At 37.6% G+C, this 21,889-nt stretch overlaps 1 protein-coding gene across 5 annotated transcripts in view; it reads right to left on the reverse strand.

Annotated features, from left to right (window-relative positions):
• The window catches only part of ATRNL1 (attractin like 1), a 442,356-nt gene that overhangs the window by 72,824 nt on the left and 347,643 nt on the right, over positions 1–21,889 (reverse strand). For 2 of the 5 annotated variants that reach the window (XM_032116254.1, XM_032116253.1), the window contains one exon: positions 12,799–14,674. The exons of the other annotated variants lie outside the window; for them this stretch is intronic. In XM_032116254.1, the coding sequence (XP_031972145.1) occupies positions 14,615–14,674 (60 nt within the window). In that variant the 3' untranslated portion in view covers positions 12,799–14,614. Of the gene's footprint in view, positions 1–12,798; positions 14,675–21,889 lie in introns of those variants that run through there. 5 annotated transcript variants of the gene reach the window in all.

Below are 21,889 nucleotides of genomic sequence, written 5' to 3' on the forward strand. Positions count from 1 at the left end.
TTCAGACTTTGAGAGGTCTTGTTTCCCTGAAAGCTGGCCTGGCTTTTTATTTCAGAAATACATTAGTTAGTTTAATAAAATATATAGCTTTTCTGGGAAATCTTTCTTTTCCTACAGAGTATGTGATTAACAGGCTGGCGAGTTAAATTTTATGTAAGCAGGATATATATATCTCCAGCCTCTTAAGCATCTTGTCTCAGTTTTCTCTGGAAGACTAGGTCTGTTGCAGGAAAAATGACTGCTACTTCCCTCCCAGGGAGAGGCTTTTCAATACATCAGCTCTTTATCCTCCACGATCTAAAAAACCCCTCAACTTGACCAATGAAGAAAACCAAGAGGCCAAAGTAACTCCTCTCACTACTTGCTCACAGCAAGGGAAAAGCACCATGTGCCTCCAGAGCTCCATGGCATTGCTCACTTTTCTGTAATTAAAACCAGGTTCCCAGGTTTTGGCAGAGATTGCATAATGCTGACACGTTTAAGTAGAGAAATAAATTAGGCACAACCTGCCACAATAACCTTCAGTTATGAGTGACTCAAAAACTGGAAGGTTTTGTTGTCCTGGGACATGCTAGAACAGAAAATGGAGAAATGAAAAGAGATCTCTCTCCAAAATCATAAAATCTTCTCTCAGTAAGTGTGTTAGAGAAAAAGGAAGTTGTAACAATAAATTAATTCACCTGGATATGATACACAATTACTTGAAACAGCTGCTTATGTACTTGAGTTACTGACTTGCTGTGCTAAAAGACTAATTAAAAGTAGACTGAGAGAAGATAGCACTGACATTTGCATTTCCTGCAAGGTCACTTCTAAAAATTATTACTGTAATCCAGGTAAGATGCACTGCTTAACACTTTTTTTGGACAGTTTGTTCACATTTTCTTATTTAATGACAATGCTCAGCCCAGTACTCTTTAACTCTTTCCTTCAGACATTATATAGTATGCCATCAAAAAATATTACCATAAATTTCACTTGTAAGAGGATTAAAACCAAAGTAGTTCTATCCAAATTAATTTAGGTAAGTACACTAGATAAATAAATCAGCACCCTTCAGCTCCGTGAAAGCACTTCAAGCAATTTCAAGTCATTAAAAATACTTTTAGTTCCAACATTTTGGCTCTTAGAACAGTTTTAATGGTTATATGACAGTATGTTCTACTACTGGCAGTATGGCTTTTATTGCATGCCCTGGTCTATTTGATGATCATGGCAGCTTTTTAGAGAACTACAAAGAAAAGCTGAAATAATGAATTATTTTTCAGACAAGACTAATAAAAGTGTTAATCAGAAATACCATAAATGTCAGAAGCTCTCATAAATTCTACTTTTTATATAGTCCTCCTTCTAAACATTCAACCAGTAGAAGAAAAATCCTAAAAGGGGGATTAAAAAAAAAGGAGAGGGTGCAAGCCAAAAAAGAGCACAGTACACTCCATGAGCACTTACAAAACTCTCAGTACTTTATTTAACTGATCTCATTTACTGATTTATGAAGTAGTATTCTCCTATGACTTAATTTCTGACAGTTTATAAACATCTCATATAGATTAATATGATTATGTTTGATTTCTGGTTAGATTATAAGGTATTCCCATATGAGAAGATACAGTCAATTATTTCCCCCTTATGCCACTATTATGAAATATTAGTGTGTTTTAATATACTTCTATCCGAGTTAGAACCACTCCCCAACACATTTTCCAGTGACTTTGCACATCACTGATCTTGAGACACCAAGTAAGAATTTCAAAGTACAGCTTCAAATGTATCTATCCAATTTATAATGACAATTTTCCTATTTTTTTGGTGACATTTATCATGACTAAATGATATTTGACCCTCTTTACATCTGCTTTTATATCGTCCTTGAAAGGGAATTCTCACTGGCAATTGAGGAGAATATAACTACATATAGCATTGTGGATTTGTTAGCAAGAATTCATTTTGAATTTTTATGAGGTTCCAAGAACATTATGTTGGAAAGTAAAATTATAGAGCTGTCAGTTACGTCTGCTGGATGGCGCACTTATGTTAGTGCGGTGCTGGGAAGTTTCAGTAATTTTTTGAGGGGTTTCTATAGAGCTGTGCAGATGCTTTGTTCTACCTACGGTGCAAATACCTGATAATTTGCTTTGCTTTCTAACCAAAAGCATGGAATTAAAAAAAAAGAATAAGTAACACTTAAGACATATAATGAGCAGGCAAAAAGATGGAGCTTTGTAAGAGAAACGAAAGAGGCTTTCAGATCCCTTGATAACAGTGGTGCAGTAGATGGCCACTTTCAGTCACAATATATATTTTCCTTTACCATCCAAACACACACATAAACACCTTTGGCAACAGCTATAAAAATAAGTTGCCATTGACTTGAGCATGCCTTAGCTACTCTTTCTCTCACAGTGCAGTCTCATGCGAACGCAGACCATATTTTTTTTTTTTTTTTTAAATATCTTACAGCAATTACACAGAATTGTTCCATAACCTCCATGCCCAGAGGAGAGTCCACTTATTTAAAATATGTGATTCTTGGTGTGAGAAGTGAAATCTATACAAAAAGTTCCATGGAGTACTTTTGGGAGTACTAGAGTGACCCTTGTGAGAGTGCTGTTCTAATGCAGGATACATCAAAAGATATACACAGTCCCTCTGTTTGAAAACAGTGATAACAGATGCTGCTCTGCAGTTCCCTGCTTTATAAAGTAACCAGTGGCAGAAATTGTCACCATATGCTTGATGTTTCATCAAACATCCAACCTGGCTCATTTTATATATTTGTACATTTTTTCAAAACATGTACATTTCTCTAATTTTGTTTCCCTATATATCGCATACCATTAATATTATCAACTAAATAAATTTTACTGGTAAATCATGCAAGAACACTGAAAAAATAACATTGACTTTTTTTCCCCAAGTCTTTTTTATCAGAATAAGCTTAATCTTTTAACAAGTGATTCTGATGAGGGCAATTTTTAGTCTTTGGAAAGAAACATAACACCTATTGGCCTTTTCCCCTCATTTTTTCAAAAACATTATTTTGGGAGAACAGGGTGTGAGAATTCAGGGAATAGTGCATTTCAATGTTGCATTACTTTCTTAAGTAGGAGAAATCTGTACTCATCCATAGTTGCATCCATACTTTATTAAGGTCTGATGGATTTAGAGCGACCAGACCATTATGTTCAGAGAAATCCATACATGAAGGGGCAATTCCAAACAAAACTTTCTGTACTGAGTCACTACAGTTTTAAGCATGTATGAAGTGTTATGACTAACCAGTGTTATGTATGAAGTGTATGAAGAGTTATGACTAACCAGAAAAGCAGCTTGGCTTTGTAGATTGAAGCCTGGGCTGCTGTCAGCTGGGAGATGAAATGTTGTGCTTTAGGTTGGCACAACCCACGTTTGCAGGGACTTTTCAACCCAAGCTTCACCTGCTGTATCTGCCACAACAGCAGCTCCAGTGGAATACGATCCTTTCAAGCTGAGATTTATTTCACTTCATTTTAATTAACCTGATTACTATCTAGCCATACACATCTGTTAACATGAGACACCAAAAAACCCACACGTTTCTATCGTCATCTGCAGCAAATGCCATGACACTGTCTAAACATAGCACACTGCCAGGGATTTGAAATGTCAGAGGAAGAGGGTGAATCAGACTATCTGATTAAAAGAGAGTGACATGAGTTAGGAAAAGGAGATTACTGAACAGCGCAGGGTTACTGAGTTCTGCTTAGATTATTGGAGAGAACCTGGCATTTAAGTTTGAATAATACAGTACAAATAGATAATGGACAAGTTCACACATATTGATTGCAGCATTAGCCCGAAGAACAAATCACACACTTTAACACAGAGATCATTAACAAGATACAGTATTGACCAAAGTACTTGCTATCAAAATTCAGGTTCAACTTCCAATGAAATACACAAACTAAGTGGACTTAGTCTATGTTTCAAACTTGGGGAAGGACCACACAAAGTGTATTATAATATTACTAGTAATTTGGTATAACCTTTGCCAAAAGCCTGGGAGGAAAGAACAGGGTAGGCTTTTATACCAATTTCAGTGGTTTTAGAAGAAAATTAAGGTGGCAGTGGTATCATAAGGCTATTACTAATTACTTCAAATCTCAAGAGGTCCCAGTCAAGAATTGGAAGTGACCTATCATAATCACTTAGGAGCTTTAAATATGATCGGAACAATTTTATATCTGGAAGCAATATGTGACTCTTACAAAGAAAAAGAAAAATGGAGGAACAGAGAAACCGAGAGAGGGAATTCACTATTATTTACTTAATCTCAGTCAGTGTTTTGCTCTGAGCAAGCTTGTTTTGTTTTATCAGATCTCTACCTAAAAGCAGACGGAGAGATCCCAGCCTGCTGAGTTCAACCTCACCTGACTGGATCATCTCAGGAAATCTCACTGGGAAAAATCTCTGCTCTGCCACTTAATTGTTCTGCTAAGCAGCATCGCCTCTGTGTGTTTCCACTTCCTGCCCACTTCTGTTCAACTACAAAATAAACATGTCAGGGTAAGGATTCTTACCACACGCTTGCACTTGTCCCTTGGGAATTCTGATTTCACTTGGAATTGCAATTGTATAACAATCCAAATTGAGCATAACAGTTTATCAAATTATGTAAAGACAAAGATATGAAAGCCCAGCAAGAGGAAAAAAAAAAAATTATCTGATTTTTAAAGTCCCAATGAGAAGATTTAGATAGTGCCGTGAGTAGTGCTGAATAAATGCACTTAGCTGAAAACCCTATTTATTATTTGATTATTATAAGCAGACACACCAGTTCCTAATGAATGGCTCCTTCCACAATGACACAGGAAAAACTAGATTTTTTTTTTTCTTTTATTTTTATCCTAGTGACATTAGCCTCACCAGTATCTGTCCCAGATGGAGGTCTGGTAGCAGATGTCTGCCTGTATGCAGAGATCATTGACCTCTGAAATTTGAGCTCCATATTAAAGACTTTAAGAATTAATCTTTCTTTTAAAGGAGAAAATAACCTCTTCTTTTCTGAAAGAGGAAGAAAAAAACCCACAACACCACAAACTCTATTTTATTATGACTCTAAATCCTTATAAGAATTTACTTCCACTGACTTCCCTTTGATAATAAAGTTTCATTGTTACTCTACAGAGAATCCAGGTCAATGAGTGCAAATTTGTACCTGAAAATTTAGTTAAGTTTTATTTAAAATTTCTGTTCTCCCAAACCCAGATCCCCAGCAAGATCAGAATTACAGCATTCTGTCTCAGACCTCTTGTGATTAAGAAAATCTAAAAGGTCCACTGTTTTAACCAGCAACTTTTCTAACTCATCATCCGTTGTTTGGCTCATCCTGACTTTCAATCTGACAGTGATCAGGCTGCTGTGAAGGGGCTGCCATGAGATCATGCAAAAAGCACCAGTGGAGCTTAATGTGTGCAACAACAGAGGTACAGGAAATAACTAATTTCTCATTTTCTGCCTCTTCCTCTCTTTCCTGTCAAAATTCTAATTACATTAAAAAAAAATGCATTTTACTGACATTGTGTTAAGTAGTCATAACTATTACCCAATATAAGTGTTTGACTCTGGTTCCCAAATAATAATGTTAATGAGATAACACAGAGCAGAGGGAGTGTGGGCTGCCAAGCCTGTGCAGCAAGCTACAGAACACTTCAAATGCAAATTGTTTCCTCCTGGACACAACTGCATTTGATTTGAAGATTTCTAAGTGTATTCATTTTCAGGGTATATCATCCAACACGCTGCTTATATCATCATCACTTTGCACAATCTTGCTTTCTGCCAAAAAGAAGTTTTAAAAATAACATGAAGTCATGGTAGAAATCAGACCATATCAACAGGCCACTTTAATGTTCTTTCAACACTGCCTTGCTCCAGATTGCATATTTTCAACCATAATTTTCAACCTACATCGTTCACCTCTCTCCTACAGCAGTACTTACATTAATTGTCTTGGGAAGTTATTCTAATATATTGCACCATCATATCCAATGTGCATTTTACCTCCTTAAAAAAAGTGGGATTTGCCCTTTTAATGTCTTTGGATTTAATTGTAGCACCATCCTCTGCTCTTTCACGAAAGAAAGAACTAAAGTAGATCTTACTGGAAAAAAGCAATCTCTCATCAGACCTCTCTTTCGGAAACCAGAAAAAAATAATTGTACTGCCTCCCATTCTACTTTAATTATGTCCACACCAAATGTCTTCAAGTTAACCAGTTTAAGAAAAAAGGCTTTGTAGTAATTGCACACTCAGCTGGGCTCTTTGTAATTCTGCCTCTAATGGCACTTGGAGGTCCCTTGACTCCTAGAATTCTGTACAGGCATCAGGGATTGGATAAAAGGGATGCAATCCTGTTGGTGAAAATGCTAAACTGAACAGAATCAGTTCCTTGCCATCCTTTATCAGAGGCTTTATATGCACAGGGTCAAAAGAACAAACTACAAGTTGCACACTATTTGCATTCCTTAATGAACAGCTGGAGGCAATTGGGACATTGTAATAATGAAAACAACCTAAACAGAACACAATTTAAAAAACCCCTTTTTTGTGTGTGTTTTTTAATACTGCAGTTAACACTAGAGACACAGAAAACATGCCTTTCTATTCTGAAAGTGCTTTTACAGAGACCTTTTCATCAAAGATGCATTCTGTATGCCAGGCAACCTAGGTAAGGATCTAAGTTCTCACTTCTGATTTAAAATTAATTTATTTTCAGCTAGGATAATATATTTATTACAGGCCTTATGATGTTCTATACCCTCTTCTCCCTCTTGCTACCTGCTCCATTTCAACATTCAGCAACCACAGGGATTTTGCAACCACCCTTCCCAGAGATTCTTCTGTCAAACTTTTCATTACAGAGGCAGGAACTGTACACCTGCAGTTAGGGTAAAAGTCAGCACTAAAAGCAGAAATTACATTTCTTTCTTCTATATGAATAATAAATAGAATAAATACATGATTAATGTCACAGTTGCTTTCCCTACTACTATGTCTGAATTTCCCTAGAGGTAAAATGAAATGTGATTTTTTTACTTTAAAAAAACAAGCCAAACAACACGTCTCCCCTGAAAAAAAAAAACAAAAACAAAACAAGACACAAAACTCCCACCAAAAATACCCTAAAAAAAATTTTAAAAACTAACCACAAAAACCACATTAAAAAACCACGGAAATGAGGATTTTTTTTTTTAACTAGTTAAATCCCAGAGAAGTGGTCACAGCATCGGGACTGACAGAGTTCAAGAAAATAAAACAAATCTCTTCCCACCACCCCCCTATATAATTTAAAATCTTCCAGTCTTGTGCTTCTTTCTCTTTTGAATAATGTTCTCTGAAAGTAACAGTGGTTTCCCCACAGAAATTTTTACAACTGATTTTTTTTTCCTTCCTTCCTTCAGTATTGCCAAATAGAACTGTTCTGTTCCAAAATACACAGGAGGAACCACTCTGGATACTCATCTCTCACTGCTCCTCCTGGAACTGAAACAAGGTGCTGACTGCAAGGGGCCATTTAGAGAAAGACTTTCATCTCTCCTCCAGTTCTCCCTGAAGCTGTTTCTCCCTCTGCTCAAAGCACAGGAGACCACCAGCAAGAGGCAATCCAAGAAAAATCAAAGGTGATGGCCTTGCTAAAGGAGGACAATTCCTCATCAGCTTTTCAGACAGGCAAGATTTTTATATTTTAGCCTTTCTTGACATATTTCTGACTCCTCTGTTAGGAATGACATGGCTGCTGAGCACAGGTATCATTCCTGATGTGCCTATCAAGAACCTGACAACAGAAGGAATTAAAATACAGGATTGTGTAGGACATAACTGAACTGGTAAAAAAGGGCATATCAGATTAGAAATATTCTGCAAGGCACTAGGAAAATAAATCAAAATTTTACATGTAGCTATAACTTCTTTTTTGGTGATAAGAATTTAATACAAAAACCATGAAACTATCCGCCCTCTGACCGAAGTTATTAACAACAATTATCTATCAGCTTTCATTTTTAGCAAAGATGACCTCAGAAAAATCTTCATAATTTTTTTTTTTCTGCAGCTCTAGAGTGTAAGCCAAGACAATTGAACCATTTTAGTAGCAATGCCGGGTGCTCAGAGAGGAACTCTCAAGTACTATTATCCCTGATAGCATCAAACACTATAGTTTATGCTGTGTGGAGCAGTTTTGAAATGTGTCACGGAGATGGAGTGATTCATACTTTGTATTTTTCTTGACAATAGATGTTAATATTTTCTGGTATTTAGAGTGTCGGCTTTTTGACAACTTATATTGCATTTTGGGCTTGTCTGGGGTTTTTCTTGTGCTATCTGAAAACTAAATTGTGTATGACTTGGTACAAAATGAAGCCAATCACTTGACTACCACTTCTAGCCTCTCTTCTTGTGGATATTTTCACAAAGTAAATATATTTGTGAGAAGGCAATGAAATCTTGGGGGGTGAGGTGGGGTGAAGGGATGAAGGAGAAAAATGGGAAAAAATAAGGATCACAAATTTTTGCATCTCAGTCTGAACAATGAATTTTGAAGATGGTTTTCTTGAGGAGAGAAAAGAAACATCTGCTAAGTCATGGTCATTAAAGCACTTCACATCTTGTTTTGATACTCATACCTATAAAAATCCTGCTATGCAAGAACTGATATAAGTTAAGACATAAAATAACACAAGGTCTTCCTCTGACATCTCACTTCAGGATATTCAAAAGTAATGCTTAAATTGCTAGAGTGATCCCTGAAAATTGGTTTCCATGGAAAAACTTCCATGGAAAAGTGGGGATAGAATATGTGGACACATGCTTTCCCCAAATTTGCATGCTAACTTCAGAGTGCCCTCTAAGACCCCATGCAAAGCTTCCAGGTAACACTAACTGTACCTGGGAAGTAAAATAAAAATCACAATATCCAATTCTGAGTTCCACTCATTTAAAATCTACATTTTACCCTTCTTGCTTGGAAGCAGCAGCATGTAATAAGTCAGCTGTAAGGCTCTGAAGCACATACCTACTTTACCATAGCTAAGAACTTGTCATAGGATGTTAAGGGCTTGGAAGGAACCTTAAAGATTTTTGAAGCATTGTTGAAGAGCAACAGAACATGAAAGTTCACACAAAGAAGTGTCAAAAAGTGCCATGTCTATAACGAGGAGGACGCATGGCTCGTTACAAAGCTCAGCACACAAAGGAGAAGAATTACCGACCAATTCCAGAACTGCAGCCTGGTCTCATACACCCTAAAAGGCTTTGCCTTCAAAGCTGGCTGTGACATGCCAGGAGCACATGGGACAATAGAAGAAAGGGACAATGAGACTGGCAGAGCAGCCGTGCTTGGTCCTGGTGTCAAGAGCCTTTCACAGTTCATGCTTTGCCTGCAGAAACTCTCCAGGAGCAACTTGCCTCTTTCAGGCTCTCAAAACACACCTGTTAATGTGATGAAGGAAAATCTTTCCCTAACTCCCAAAGGAAAATCATCCCCTGCAGATCCTTTTGCTCTCTCTCCCTCTCTCCCCTTCCTCCCACTTCAGATAGCAATAGCAGCTTATGGAAGAGTGGCTGCTCCTGTCAGAAAGAGGAGTATTGGACATTTATCAATAAAAATGTGACCACATTTACAGTAACAGACTTCCACAATAAAAATACACAGAGTAAAAACAGGTTCTAGCTTTCCCAGGAAGGAAAAGAGATCTAGTAAGACAAGAAATTATTACAGACTAAGTTATAACCTGGTAATTTCTCTGATATCTCTTATCTAAAAACTGAGGCTGTAAAAGTAAAGAGATGAGGGGTAAGTAACATCACTGTTTAAAATATCAACCCAAAGATATTCATTACCTCATTCATGAGGTCAAAATCATGCTATAGGGCTAAGGGAAAGGCCTATAACATACTAACTTCATCTCTGAAACCTAAAAAGGCTTTGTCTTCCAGAAGGAAAAAATTGGGTTGATCACTGCAGAACTCTTCCAGTTTCATTTTTCTCTGCACAGGTCAGACGCACAAAAATGCAGAAGGAAAAAAAAAGGGCTGGATTAGTAAGATCTTGGAGACCATCAAGTACCTCCCAGAATAAAAAATAATTACTACCCAGAGCAGAAAAACACCTCTAGATTATCTCTGAAATTGTGGAAAACAATTGGAAATTATATGAAGATACTTACAAAAACCAGCAATTTGAAAATAGCCTAATTTATGAGACAGGCTCTGTAGTACTAAAAGATTCTCATTAACTTTGTCCAGTAAGAAGAACTATGAAGAATAAGATGCTACAATGGGAAGACTATGATTGCACATAAACATTCATAAGACATCTCAGTTTGCAAGAGCGATTCTGTAATTTGGCTAATTTAAAACCATAATTTCCAAAGGGAGTTGATCTGTCCAGCATTAAGCTCATGCAGGGTCCAGGGCTATAACATGTTTATAATCCAGCAGTGTTGGAGATGATGCTGTGACTAAATACCGCAACAGGCATCATGTGGTAGCAGAGTTCTACTTAGTGGGAACACATCCAGTTGAAATCCAGGCAATTTAGCCTTGTTTTTGGAGCATGGGTGCCACAGCTGCAGGCCTCAGCTGTCACTTCAGAAGAAGCACAGCCCAAGCCTGGGGAGCAACTTCCCCCCTACCAAATAATAAAACAAAAGAAAAACCAACAAAAAAACCCCACCCAAAAATAACCCCCCCCCCCCCCCAAAAAAAAAGAAATAGCCCCAGAAGCAAAATCTCTTACTCTCTGCTTGCCAACAGAGGTTGGTGCCCTAATTTCCTGTCTGCTAGGATGTTCTCTCCTGTGCTTCTGACCACTGGCAACTGCAGTGCCCCAGCCCCAAGTAAGGGACTGTGTCATACTCACAACATAAATATTATCATGATAGCTGTGTCTCTCTTCCGACATTTAGGGATAAACCCTTCAGCTAGGAAAGGACCTAGAGTCCCCAAGTCTTTCTGAGTAACTGTTTCAGCCATCAAAGAAGTTCCGCAGTAACATCACCCCCATGAACATATAGTTCTGACCTGTGAAGACAAAAGCTGTTGCAAATTTTTTTCCAAGTCTTCTGCCTACACGAAGGCATCCGTCTGCCCCGTCAGACACTACTGAGATCTCACAGACTTTTACAGGTTACCTTTAACAAAATTAACTCCACCATTTGTCATGCACATCCTCTGATGTGAGCAGCACGAGGTGCAGTTGCTTTAGGCTCTATTTTAGTAATTTTTTCCAGGTGTCACTCAGTAGAAAAAGTCTAATCTTACCTTTATACAATAACTACTACTATTTGTGGTATTATGGCACCCATACCTGACTCATCCTGCATAAAGAAAAGGGCAACCCTCCCTCATTCAATAATTTTTGCATCAGGCTTAGATGCTTGCTCTTGAGGCAGCTCCTCTTTTAGAAAGATATGCAGTTTTGATCAAAGACTTCCACTAATGGAAAATCTATCATATTCCCTGAATGATGCATTCCAATAATAAAATACTTTGGCTTCTGAAAATGTGCTTCATCTTTCCTGATCAAATTCTCTGACTTTCAGGCTCAGCCTCAGAATCTTGTTATGTTGTGTCCTCATGATAAATGAATCCCCAATACCAAGCATCCACTCTGTGTGGAGTAGATATGTCACCCCTTATGCTTTTCTTTGAGAAACAAAAGCAAACAGAAGAAAACAAGAGAGAAAAAAAAAATGCTCCATATAAATTTGTTTAAGGTTGGCTCAGTGTTTTTAGACAAAAGATGAGTAAGCCTCATCTTGCATCACCTCCTAACCAAGAGTTCAAGCACAGGAGTTCAGATTTAAAGGAAGTTAAAAGAGAGATTCATTACATACCCCTTCCCAAAAAAAAAAAAAAAAAAAAGGATCAAAGAGAAGACTTTTTTCCCTATGTCCTCCCTTTAGACCGATCGGAGCAGATTGAAGCAAAGAACTTCTAAGCACCTCCACAAAATGGGAATATACAAGGTGAGATCCTCACATGCAAGATTATCAAGGAATTCTCTTTCTAATGTTCCTTCAGAATTGTATAATGGATTTACAGTACTCTTAGTTATGTGGAGTAGTAAATAAGCATGGGAATTTCTATCCAAGTGAGACAACGCTACAGAAGCGACCAAGGAGATGAACACAAAGCCCAATTTTGCCAACACAACAGTACTACTGATGCTTAAAACAAGGTGGAAAAAAGTGGATATGAGGAATATCTGGAAAACACGTGAAAAAAGGAAACATCTTGTAGTCTAATTCTGACTGTTATTCACCTCTTGGGAGCAGCAACAGATTTTTAACAGAGCATGGTAGCTCCAGGATCAGAAGAGTAAAGCACTAAGCTGGACTGAAAGCCACATACCTGACCAGCAAACTTCTCTGCTTTATAAACACTTCAGCAAAGTGTTTACTATAACTACATGGAAAATAACTCTGTAAAAAGAGCAAATACTCCCCTGCTGACCCAGAAAGAGAAGAAGCCCCAATCTTAGGAAAAGCTGCACAGTCACATAAAAATATTATCTGACACAGAAGAAATTTTCAAAATCAGAAATGCTGCTCAATTTTAATGGTGGGCAATGGAGAGGAGAATTTAAGTTACATAGATAATTCAAGTTAAGCCATGACTAACTTTATCTGATTTTGGGCATGATCACTGTAAAAACACATTGCTTTGGTCAAGCCAGACATATCTTCTGGTGTTTCGTCTCCTATTTGAGAAATACCCCGGGCCTCTTTGCCACACACACTACTCAATAGCAAAGCATTGGTAAGGGTTTCTTTTATTAGATCAGTAACAAAACAGCATCGGTACATGAATAACCAATGATAAACAATGGAGTTTAACTGTCCAGCACCTAGATATCCTATGTTCTAGTTTTCTTTATGTATGCACACATTCCAATAGTCTCAATGCATTTTTACAAGTTGGTAGCAGTTTACGTTAATAATTTGCACACAAATACACACATATAAACCTCAGCAGGAATCATTTTGTATTAATCAGCCCAGCAAAGAGAACCTGCGCTAACTGGAATCTCCAGTAGCCATGCACAATTTGTATGAACAGTGAAGACCAGATAAGAGTGGAGAGGAGGAGACACAGGGAGACACAAGGAGAAAAGCAAGCAAAGCCACCAGTTGCAGACAGGCTGCTGTCTCCCAGTTCTTCAGGTAAAAAGCTAAGGGTTGTTAAGAAGCAGCTGTCCATATCATCACATGGAAGTCTGCTTGGCTAAAACCAGCTTTTAGAATTGCATTTGTAAAGCTGGGAGGGGAAGGAAAAAAAAACCTGATTAAGAAAGACCCTAAGTTGCAGAGCATGTTTAGGAGAATTAATATATCCTCATCTGGGAAGTTTAGGTGCACCTAAGCTACCCTGCAGGAGGATGCATTTTTTTTTAATGAAAGAGTTTCTGTTCAGGTCTGTCATTTGAGAAGCATGGTGACTACATGGTCTTGGGGTCACATTTAGAACACAGATACTGTAAATTCTTGCAGACCTACTAAGCAAGCCAAGTTGGCACAAAAGGTACTATGATGAGGGTGTTGGTATGAAAACAGGCGAACTACATAACTCTACCCAGGACAGGGACAATCACTAAACCTCTCTTCATGTGGATTGATACAAGGAGAGACAAAGGCAAAAGTGAGTCCTTTAACTTTGGTACAGTATTTCTCTGTATGCAGTAATTGCCTTTTTACACATTAGCAGAATTACTCAGGTAACCAATGTGGTCAGGCAACGTGTCTTTATGCAGACACACTTTGAAGGTCAACCTTAGCAAACACCGTGATTCAAGTCATTCTGAGATATTAAACATAACTGGTCTAGCAGAGCTGCAATTTGTTATAAAGTGAAAATAAGGACACTTCAAGAGGTGAAATAATTAAATGTTTCAAGTATTGAATATTTAGTCGGGAAATGTACAAAGATATCCTCCTATTGACTTAACACAGAGGTTCAAGGAAGAAATCTGTTTGAATGCCCAGGCAGCCGTGGCTGACCATATTGTGAATGTCAGCTCATTGACTCAGGTAGTGAACTCTTGCCATTTTAAACTTTGGCAAGTCATTAACCATGAAGAAAAGCTAAGATTATTAGTTAACTGCCTGTCCAGGTGCAGGTACAAGCATGGTATAATCTGATGAAACAAGCATAAATAAGTATTTTCTGCGTTTTAGAGCTACAAATGACATACAGAAACCCCAGAGGTGCTAACATCATTGCAGAAACTATGTAATTAAAATTTGCTAATATAATTTGCAAATAGAAAGCAGAAAAATATAAAAATGTGTGTGAGGCTTTTGGGGAGTCCCAGGAGACTGGTAAGGGGTACAAGCACATGACATTCCACAGTACTGAGGCAGGCTGGCTGCGTGCCAGTGTCAGCCACTTAACTGCACCCTGCAAGAATTCAGCTGCAAATCTTTGCTTCCTTTATGTCTTTCATATCTTTGCAATTCTCAAGGCAAAAGGCAAAGACAAAGTCTTTCAGCTGGAGTTCTTTCATCCAAGAACATTCTTCATCCAAGGCCAAAGGTTCACCATATCATAAAAGGCCTTTGGATCTGCATGTTCAGTCATCTTCATCCAAACGTATTTCTTTGGGAGCATTATTCAGTCCTTGTGGCCGATCCTAAAAGAACACCAATAAAAACTATCTTCATTCCTTCAAATACAATCTTCAATGGCTTTATCTCTAGGACCACTGTATGAGAGCATTGAGTCAAAGGAGCAAAATCGATTCTGAGGTATTTCAATTAAAACCACAGCACATTGAAACATTTTTCTATGGTTTTTGGAGTTTAAGTTTTGGTCAACTCTCTAGCTAAAGGTTTCCAAGGTGAAATAGGCTTTCTGGAAAACCACATACATAAACACAGTATTTTTCCCCTGTGCTGACAGCTGGTTAAAAACATTACTCATTAGCTTTCCTAGGACAATATTTCTAAGGGGATAAACATTGTGATACAAGATAGATCTATATATTACACAAGTACAAAGTACTTTGAATATAAAACTCAAGAATATGAGGAGGTTCTGTATCCACTTAAATCGCTTTACTGGAGAAGGGAGAAGCAAAGTTTCCTCTGAGAGGAAACAAGACAGCTATTTAATGGGGCATGATAATGCCATAGAACACAAAGCAAAAATCCCTGCAATTGTAACTTGTGATTGTCTAAAATAGAAAAGGTGTCAGCTAATCTTGGTTTCAAACAAATACCATTTTTTAACTTGTCCATTATTATTCCACATCATCTAGCTCACATTTCCTCCAACTTCTTTTCTTATATGTATGAAGTTTCTCAATCCTTTCTGTCCTTTTTAAAAAATATTTTCCCAGAGTCATCTATTCACCTCTTCCTTTCTTCCTTCTGTCCAAGTATCTTCTGTTGTTTTTCTCTTCAGGTAGCTGCTCCCTACTACTCTTCTTTTCAATTCCATCAGCCCCTTTAAGGTTTTAATCTTTGCCTTCCTCTCTGCATCATTCACAACTCTGTTTTGGTCTCCAGAGTCTCTCTGCCCGTTCTGGATCTCCTGATCCTTTTCAGCCTAATTCCCCACAGTCACTTCCATTTCTTTGCTTTATTGTTTTTTTTTCACCACTTCTCTTCCTATCCCTCTTTCACCCAAAGCCATTGTAACTTCAGTTTTATTTCTTCTTTTTTGGATATTACCAAGCTTCTGCTATTGCACCCCCCTGCCAGACTTGGTCACAAACTGTTTCTGAAGGGTCAATCATGCTTTGTTCTAACAGTATGAAAAGACTTAACTAGAGGAGAGTCAATCTTCAGCGTAATTTAAAAAACCAAAAAAACAACAAAACACCACAAAACTTTCTCCTTAAAAGCAGTGCTGTCAGTTTTTTATTAGGAGACTTGAAATAATTAGTTTTATTACTACTGTATCTACAGCTTCTGAAGGACTTCCATAAAAAAAAACTCCTCACTCCAAAGCAAATTTCAAGTTTTGATGGTTACAGGAAAGGCATGAAACATGCTCCTGTCTTAGCTAAGTGAATCACAAGTGAGAAAAGGTATAATTCAACCCTAATATTTTAAAGTCTTCAATTTTTAAGGCAGCTGTATAACTATTAGCATTCTGACTCACAGGGGCAGACACAAACCTGATCTGAATAGAAGAGCAGACTGTGTAAAAGCTTAAATCTATACCTGATTTTGAGCTATTCTGAGTTAACACTGTTTGGTCAGAATATTAAAGGAAGGGAAGCAAAAAAAGGAAAGCTGGTCTCAAGCAGTGACCACATGAATGCCATTGAAATGCCACTCATACACTGAAGATGTAAAGGCAGGAAGGAAGGCTGTCTCAGTAACTTTCAGACAATTTTGGATGGAAATGACCAGCAGTGACAAGTGTTTGGTACTTTGCAGGTTTCAAATCAGTAGGAAATTGAGAAAAAGCACAAATTTCTGCATCAGTTTGTGATATTTGTTCCTATCAAAAGTCATTTCTTGATCTCAAATTAGAAGCCATTTCCCCTGCAATGGGAAATAAACAGATCAGATAAAGGATATTTACGAGGATTACTTTTTCTTTAAATGGAATGTAATCAATAGTCCTCATTATGTTAAAGCAAGATGATGGGGAGGAAAAAGGTGCTGAGGTGAATTTAAAGGCACTGAAGGGTTCAGAAATCAAATCTTTTCCAGCATTAACTTTTTGAAAGATGTTAACAAGTCATATTAGCTCAAACAGAAGCTTCCTATTGACTCTCTATTCTGCCTTCAAGGCCCAACCAAAGCAGATATCAGATTTTAAATCTGATAAAACTCAAATGGGATTTGGTTTGCAAAAACAACTCTTTGTTTAAAGTTTCTTAATTCTTCAGTGTCCTTTGTTCTTTAGCTTTTAATGTGTAAACTAGATATCTGTGCACCAGAGTCAATAAAAAACTTTTAGCTAAAAGGGGATAGTGATATAAGGTACCATGTATCTTCTTGTAAAACCAAAAATCATAAGCTTGTTTTAACATCAAGATAAATGTAAAAAGAGAAATTAAAGCAACAGGCTGAAGGAAGACTGAAGGCAAAATGAGAGGGTGTGCTATAAATTTTTTCCCAACAAATTTCAGGCCTATCAAATCTTGGACCTAGTATATTATACAATTAAGAAATTTTTTTTTGGATGCTGAGGCCTTCCTAAATTTATTCATAACCAGATCTAAGCTATTGCTTTCTGTCCTGGCACTGGCATTAAATAGTCCTTAGTTTTCCCCAGCTGACTCCTGAAAAACAATAAAATCAAAAAGTGCCAACAGCAAGCTTGGTGCTGGGTCAATGTTCTCTCTGCAGTGTGAAAACAAACCATGAAATACCATGAAGTACTTGGAAGCATTCACAAACAATTTTCTCAGTGCTCCCCCCTCAGCACTGGGGATGGCTGTGGGTCAAGCCAGTGCTAAGACAAATCTGAGTTTTACAGCTGTTGAAATACTTAAACCACACCGGATTTTAAAGTTATGCCATGGCAGTGCAGTTATTACTCGCCTGCCACAGGATCTGCTGATGGCAGTTGAAGTTCTTATTCATCAAGGCGCCCAAATAACTGAAGCAATCCATCTGCTCTAGGCACTCCCCCTCTGCCTATCCTGAGAGTACTTATTGCCATGTGATATTTGCCAGTGATGTCATACAGCCTGTTAGATCTCCTCAGAACTGTGCAGTGATGGAGCAGAGGGAACTAAAATATTTCACCTGTTCCAGGCTTTCCCTTTGCAAAAACCTGATGGGACATGATATTTGGCAGCGACTGTCATAACTGATCAAGCAGTTGCCAGACTCTTGCACATTTCCTGAAGGCTGCTGCTGTTTTTCATCATGAATTCCAGATAATTGAAATAATTGACCTGCTCTAAGGCCTTGCTTTGACTCCAGCGTTTTCAGCATTGGGACATTTGCCTGTTGTCATATTTGGTTAAGAGCAGCAGAGGCTTTGATTACTCTTTCACAAGATGTCACAGCACCACAAATAAGTGACCTTATTTTCACAGTTCATGTTACTGAACTGCCAGACACCCTTCTGCCCTCTGCTCTCACCCCATGGCTCACAAGTGCAACATCCATCCAAGTGTTAGACAGGTATAGGAAGAGGAAGTGAAGGAGAGCACGCAAGCAGTTTTGCAAGCAGGCTGATAATGGGAGTCCTCTTACTGCTCCCATGTGATGAGTAATTTAAACACCCCAGTTCTCTGTTGCTTAAATGAACTTCCATTAAGGTTTTTTTCAGTAGTTAAAGAACCTACAAATGTTTTACACAGGATCAGATACCCAAACTTATGCTTTTCACCACTTGTATAGTTAATGGACAACTTGCCTGTAGATTGAGATACAGATTTTTAGAATAGTCCAATTAACTGTACTACCCATAAAAAGCTTTGATGTGTTCTTCTGCTGAGGGGTATAGATCTTACTTGTAGTCAGATTATATTGCTCACTTTTATTTAAAAAGAACAAAAGTACCACAATTCCCTCACTAGGTCACATCCCACTCCTGAATTTACTGTATTCATTTCAAGGATGGATGATCAATTGTGATCTTTGCTCTGCTTAGAATCTGAGCAGGTCACAGACTGACTGACAGTGACTGTAGAAGTCTTCCCAACACTTTCATTAAGATCTAACATTTCTGCAGCTGTACTTTAAGGCATTCTATATTTTGCCCTGCACGAAATACAGATACAGAATTATTTTTAAAAGACCACTTCTAGCATATCATCCACTTCACTAATAATGCTCAGCTTTTCTAAAGTCCAAGGTTTTCTTTATCTGTAGCTTTTTCTTTTCAGCTCTTTATCTTCAAACAGATAACACTGAAACAAATAAAGAGAAATGCTGTTTTTAAAGGGAAAGAACTGCCAAATCTTATACAGATGTACATCTAGGAATGATATCAACAGCATTAGAGTTACAATTATCTACCCACTTAAGTAACTTTTTTTAAAATTTGAATGTAAATGAAAGCAACTCAAAATCAAGATGATCTGTTAAGAATAGCAGTTTATGAGTAAACTATGTAATAGAAGGAATACATTTTCCTTATCTTGCATCAAGCTCTTTGGGCTAGGAAGTGCTCACTGTTTCTTGAGTAAAAAGGCTTGATATGCACTAGTTTAAAGATAAAGTCAAATTCTAACATCCAGAAGAAATTTAGGTTTCCATCAAAAATGAGAGTCAGTACCTGCAGAGAGGGACAAAAAGTTCACTGCAGTCCCAGAGAGCAGCTGGGATTGCTCCTGACCTTCAGGGAGTCCCTTCTAACCTTCAAGTTCTCATAGCAACAGAGGACATTTTTCCCACTGAGAAATACCTTCATTAAAAGAAGAAACTCACCCAGTGGTAGTTTCAAATTTCAAACTTTTAGAGAAAAGTTTTTCTAGGAAGACTCAGAACCCTACTCGAGTGAGTCTTTGTCAATCATCACTTCCTTGAGGTAAAAAAAGATGACAGAAAGGACACTGCTGTATTTATGTACACAACTGTGGGGTGAGAGAAATCCACCTTTTGATGAAATAGCTTTTTTTTTTTTTACATACACTGGTGATGATTGATTGTAGAAAATTCAAAAGGGTGACTTTACAGATAATTGGCCCTGACTAACAAAAGCAAACAACATTGCAGCTTTTTGTCAGCAGTGGGATGCAATTATGCACCATTAATTAAACTGGCATGCCAACGAAAGGTCAGATAACACAACATAAAGGAAGAAGAAAGTAGTTCTATACTTTGAGAATGCTCTTGCTTGAAAATGTTTGTGCTTATATAGCACTGTTGGAGAGGGAGGAAATCATTCTTCATTTAAATCAGGTGAAAATTTGGAGTCAGATTCTGATCTGGCTTAAATACAAGAACATGAAATAAAACAAGGAACTAAGGAAGGTGTTGCACACTTTAAGGTACCCACCTATCCTTTCATCCTGAACAGACAGGTCTGCTCAGGAATGGGCACATAACACAAGCAGAACATTTTCACTTAGCAGGGGGTCAGTGACCTTGCAAGCACTAACTTAATTCAAAGCAGAAGACCTAACTTTACTTATGAAAGCATATGCTTTTATTAAGATAATCTACTGCTCTCAATGCTATTTTTATTCAATGCCTTCCCCCAGTCACCAGTCTGATGGCTCCCAGTGCCAACATTTTAGGTGGTAGATTTGCCATTTGTGATGCTGTGCATCACAAAACTTGAGCCACAATTAAGAAAAAGAACCAAAAAATCATCTTTGTTAGCAGTAAATAATTTTTTCCCCAAGTCACTTTTAGCTGGATTCTTCCCTGTCCATCAAATTGCTTTCCCCCAGTTACTTTATTTGCACAGACTAATTTGCCAGTGAATGATAAATGGCAGCAAGCTTTGTGTCTTTGTACATGTATTTCAAATACTCTAGTAAATAAAAGGCACAATAACTTATGATATCATCTCTGCATGAAATATATATGACTTTTCCTGTTTCTTTCATTTTTTCTTAATTGATTAGAAATAAATATGCAACCTTGAAGGCCAAAAGCTTCTGAAGTAAAAAGCACACAGTGTTCTAATGTTTATCACTAATGGAGTCAACTGTGTCTCTTTGCCAGGATGAAAGAGATTCGCAAAGATATTCCAATACTGCTGCTTCCTCTCCCAAAGCGGAATTGAGATTTGGCAACAGGTAAAGATGGGCAAAATTGTGCCAAAGAACATCTCAGGGACATGCCTTCTCCTTGGCAGGCTGGAGTTGGGTTAGACCATCTACTGGAAAAGCAACAGAAGTTGACAGCATTTGCTTTCTCAAGTTCAGGCTAGAAAGTTTGGGGTGGTGTTCTTTAAAAACAACAACAAAAAGCAAAACAAAGCAAAAACCCCAGCCAGTTTACCCCTATCTACCCATATTCAGATACAATCCCCCTCCCTTCCAAAAAGAACACCAGATTCAGTTAAATATTGAAGTGATTAGATTGTTGACAAAGAACAGAAATTGACTGAATTTAAAATATTTTCATTTTTTTTTCCCAGTTTAGTAGAGAAATCTTGTTTTCAGCACTTCCATTTCATACACAAACCTCCCTTGACATACTAAAGAACCTGAATGCCTCCTTTCCTCATGTTATTCTAAATTTTCACATAATTACAGAGAAATTGCTAATGGTCACACTGGGCACTTAAATCTAATTTATCAATAAGGCAAGTCAAACTTCCACAGGAAGTTATGCAGGATAAATATTTCATTACAGCACTGTACCATCACACTTGGTAACTTAAAGGCAAGCATTTAATTCCATGAAAAATTTTGAGAGAAGGTGAGGGAATCAGTGTTACGAGATTGTCTTAGAACAAACTTCATGGAATAAGCACTGATAAAAATATCAAAGAATTGATGTTGAAAGTGCAATTAAGTCAGAATAAGGTAAGTCCCAATTCCTGGAGTTTAACTTGATGCAGAATCTAAGCAAAAGGGAACTTGAAAACTAGGCTAACCTCCTTCATTTTGTATTTCTTTCTACATTGAAGTTGGGAGTTATTTTAAACCTGTGATTTTGTCTAACTGCACATCTCCTCAAATGGCAAATATCTCTTCCTTTTGAAGTCTCTCCAAGTTGCTAGAGAACACTTTTCATACTATTCACTGTATCCAGTCTTGTGCTTAGGCAGCGACTGCTCCTCTTAGGTAATGGTTATCTTGAATAGCTGTAGCATCATTAACTTGTCTCAAATGCCCCATTTTTAGAGATTGGCCTTGTTAGGAACAATTTTGAAAGAGTACAGAAGAGCTGAAAAGGACTGAGTATTTTAGATTAGGCTATTATAGTAAAATTGAGTATCCCAATCAAATTCTTTGGTATCTAAACTGATT

The sequence above is a fragment of the Corvus moneduloides genome, chromosome 8, assembly GCF_009650955.1.
Source record: "Corvus moneduloides isolate bCorMon1 chromosome 8, bCorMon1.pri, whole genome shotgun sequence".
Taxonomy (NCBI): Eukaryota; Metazoa; Chordata; class Aves; order Passeriformes; family Corvidae; genus Corvus; species Corvus moneduloides.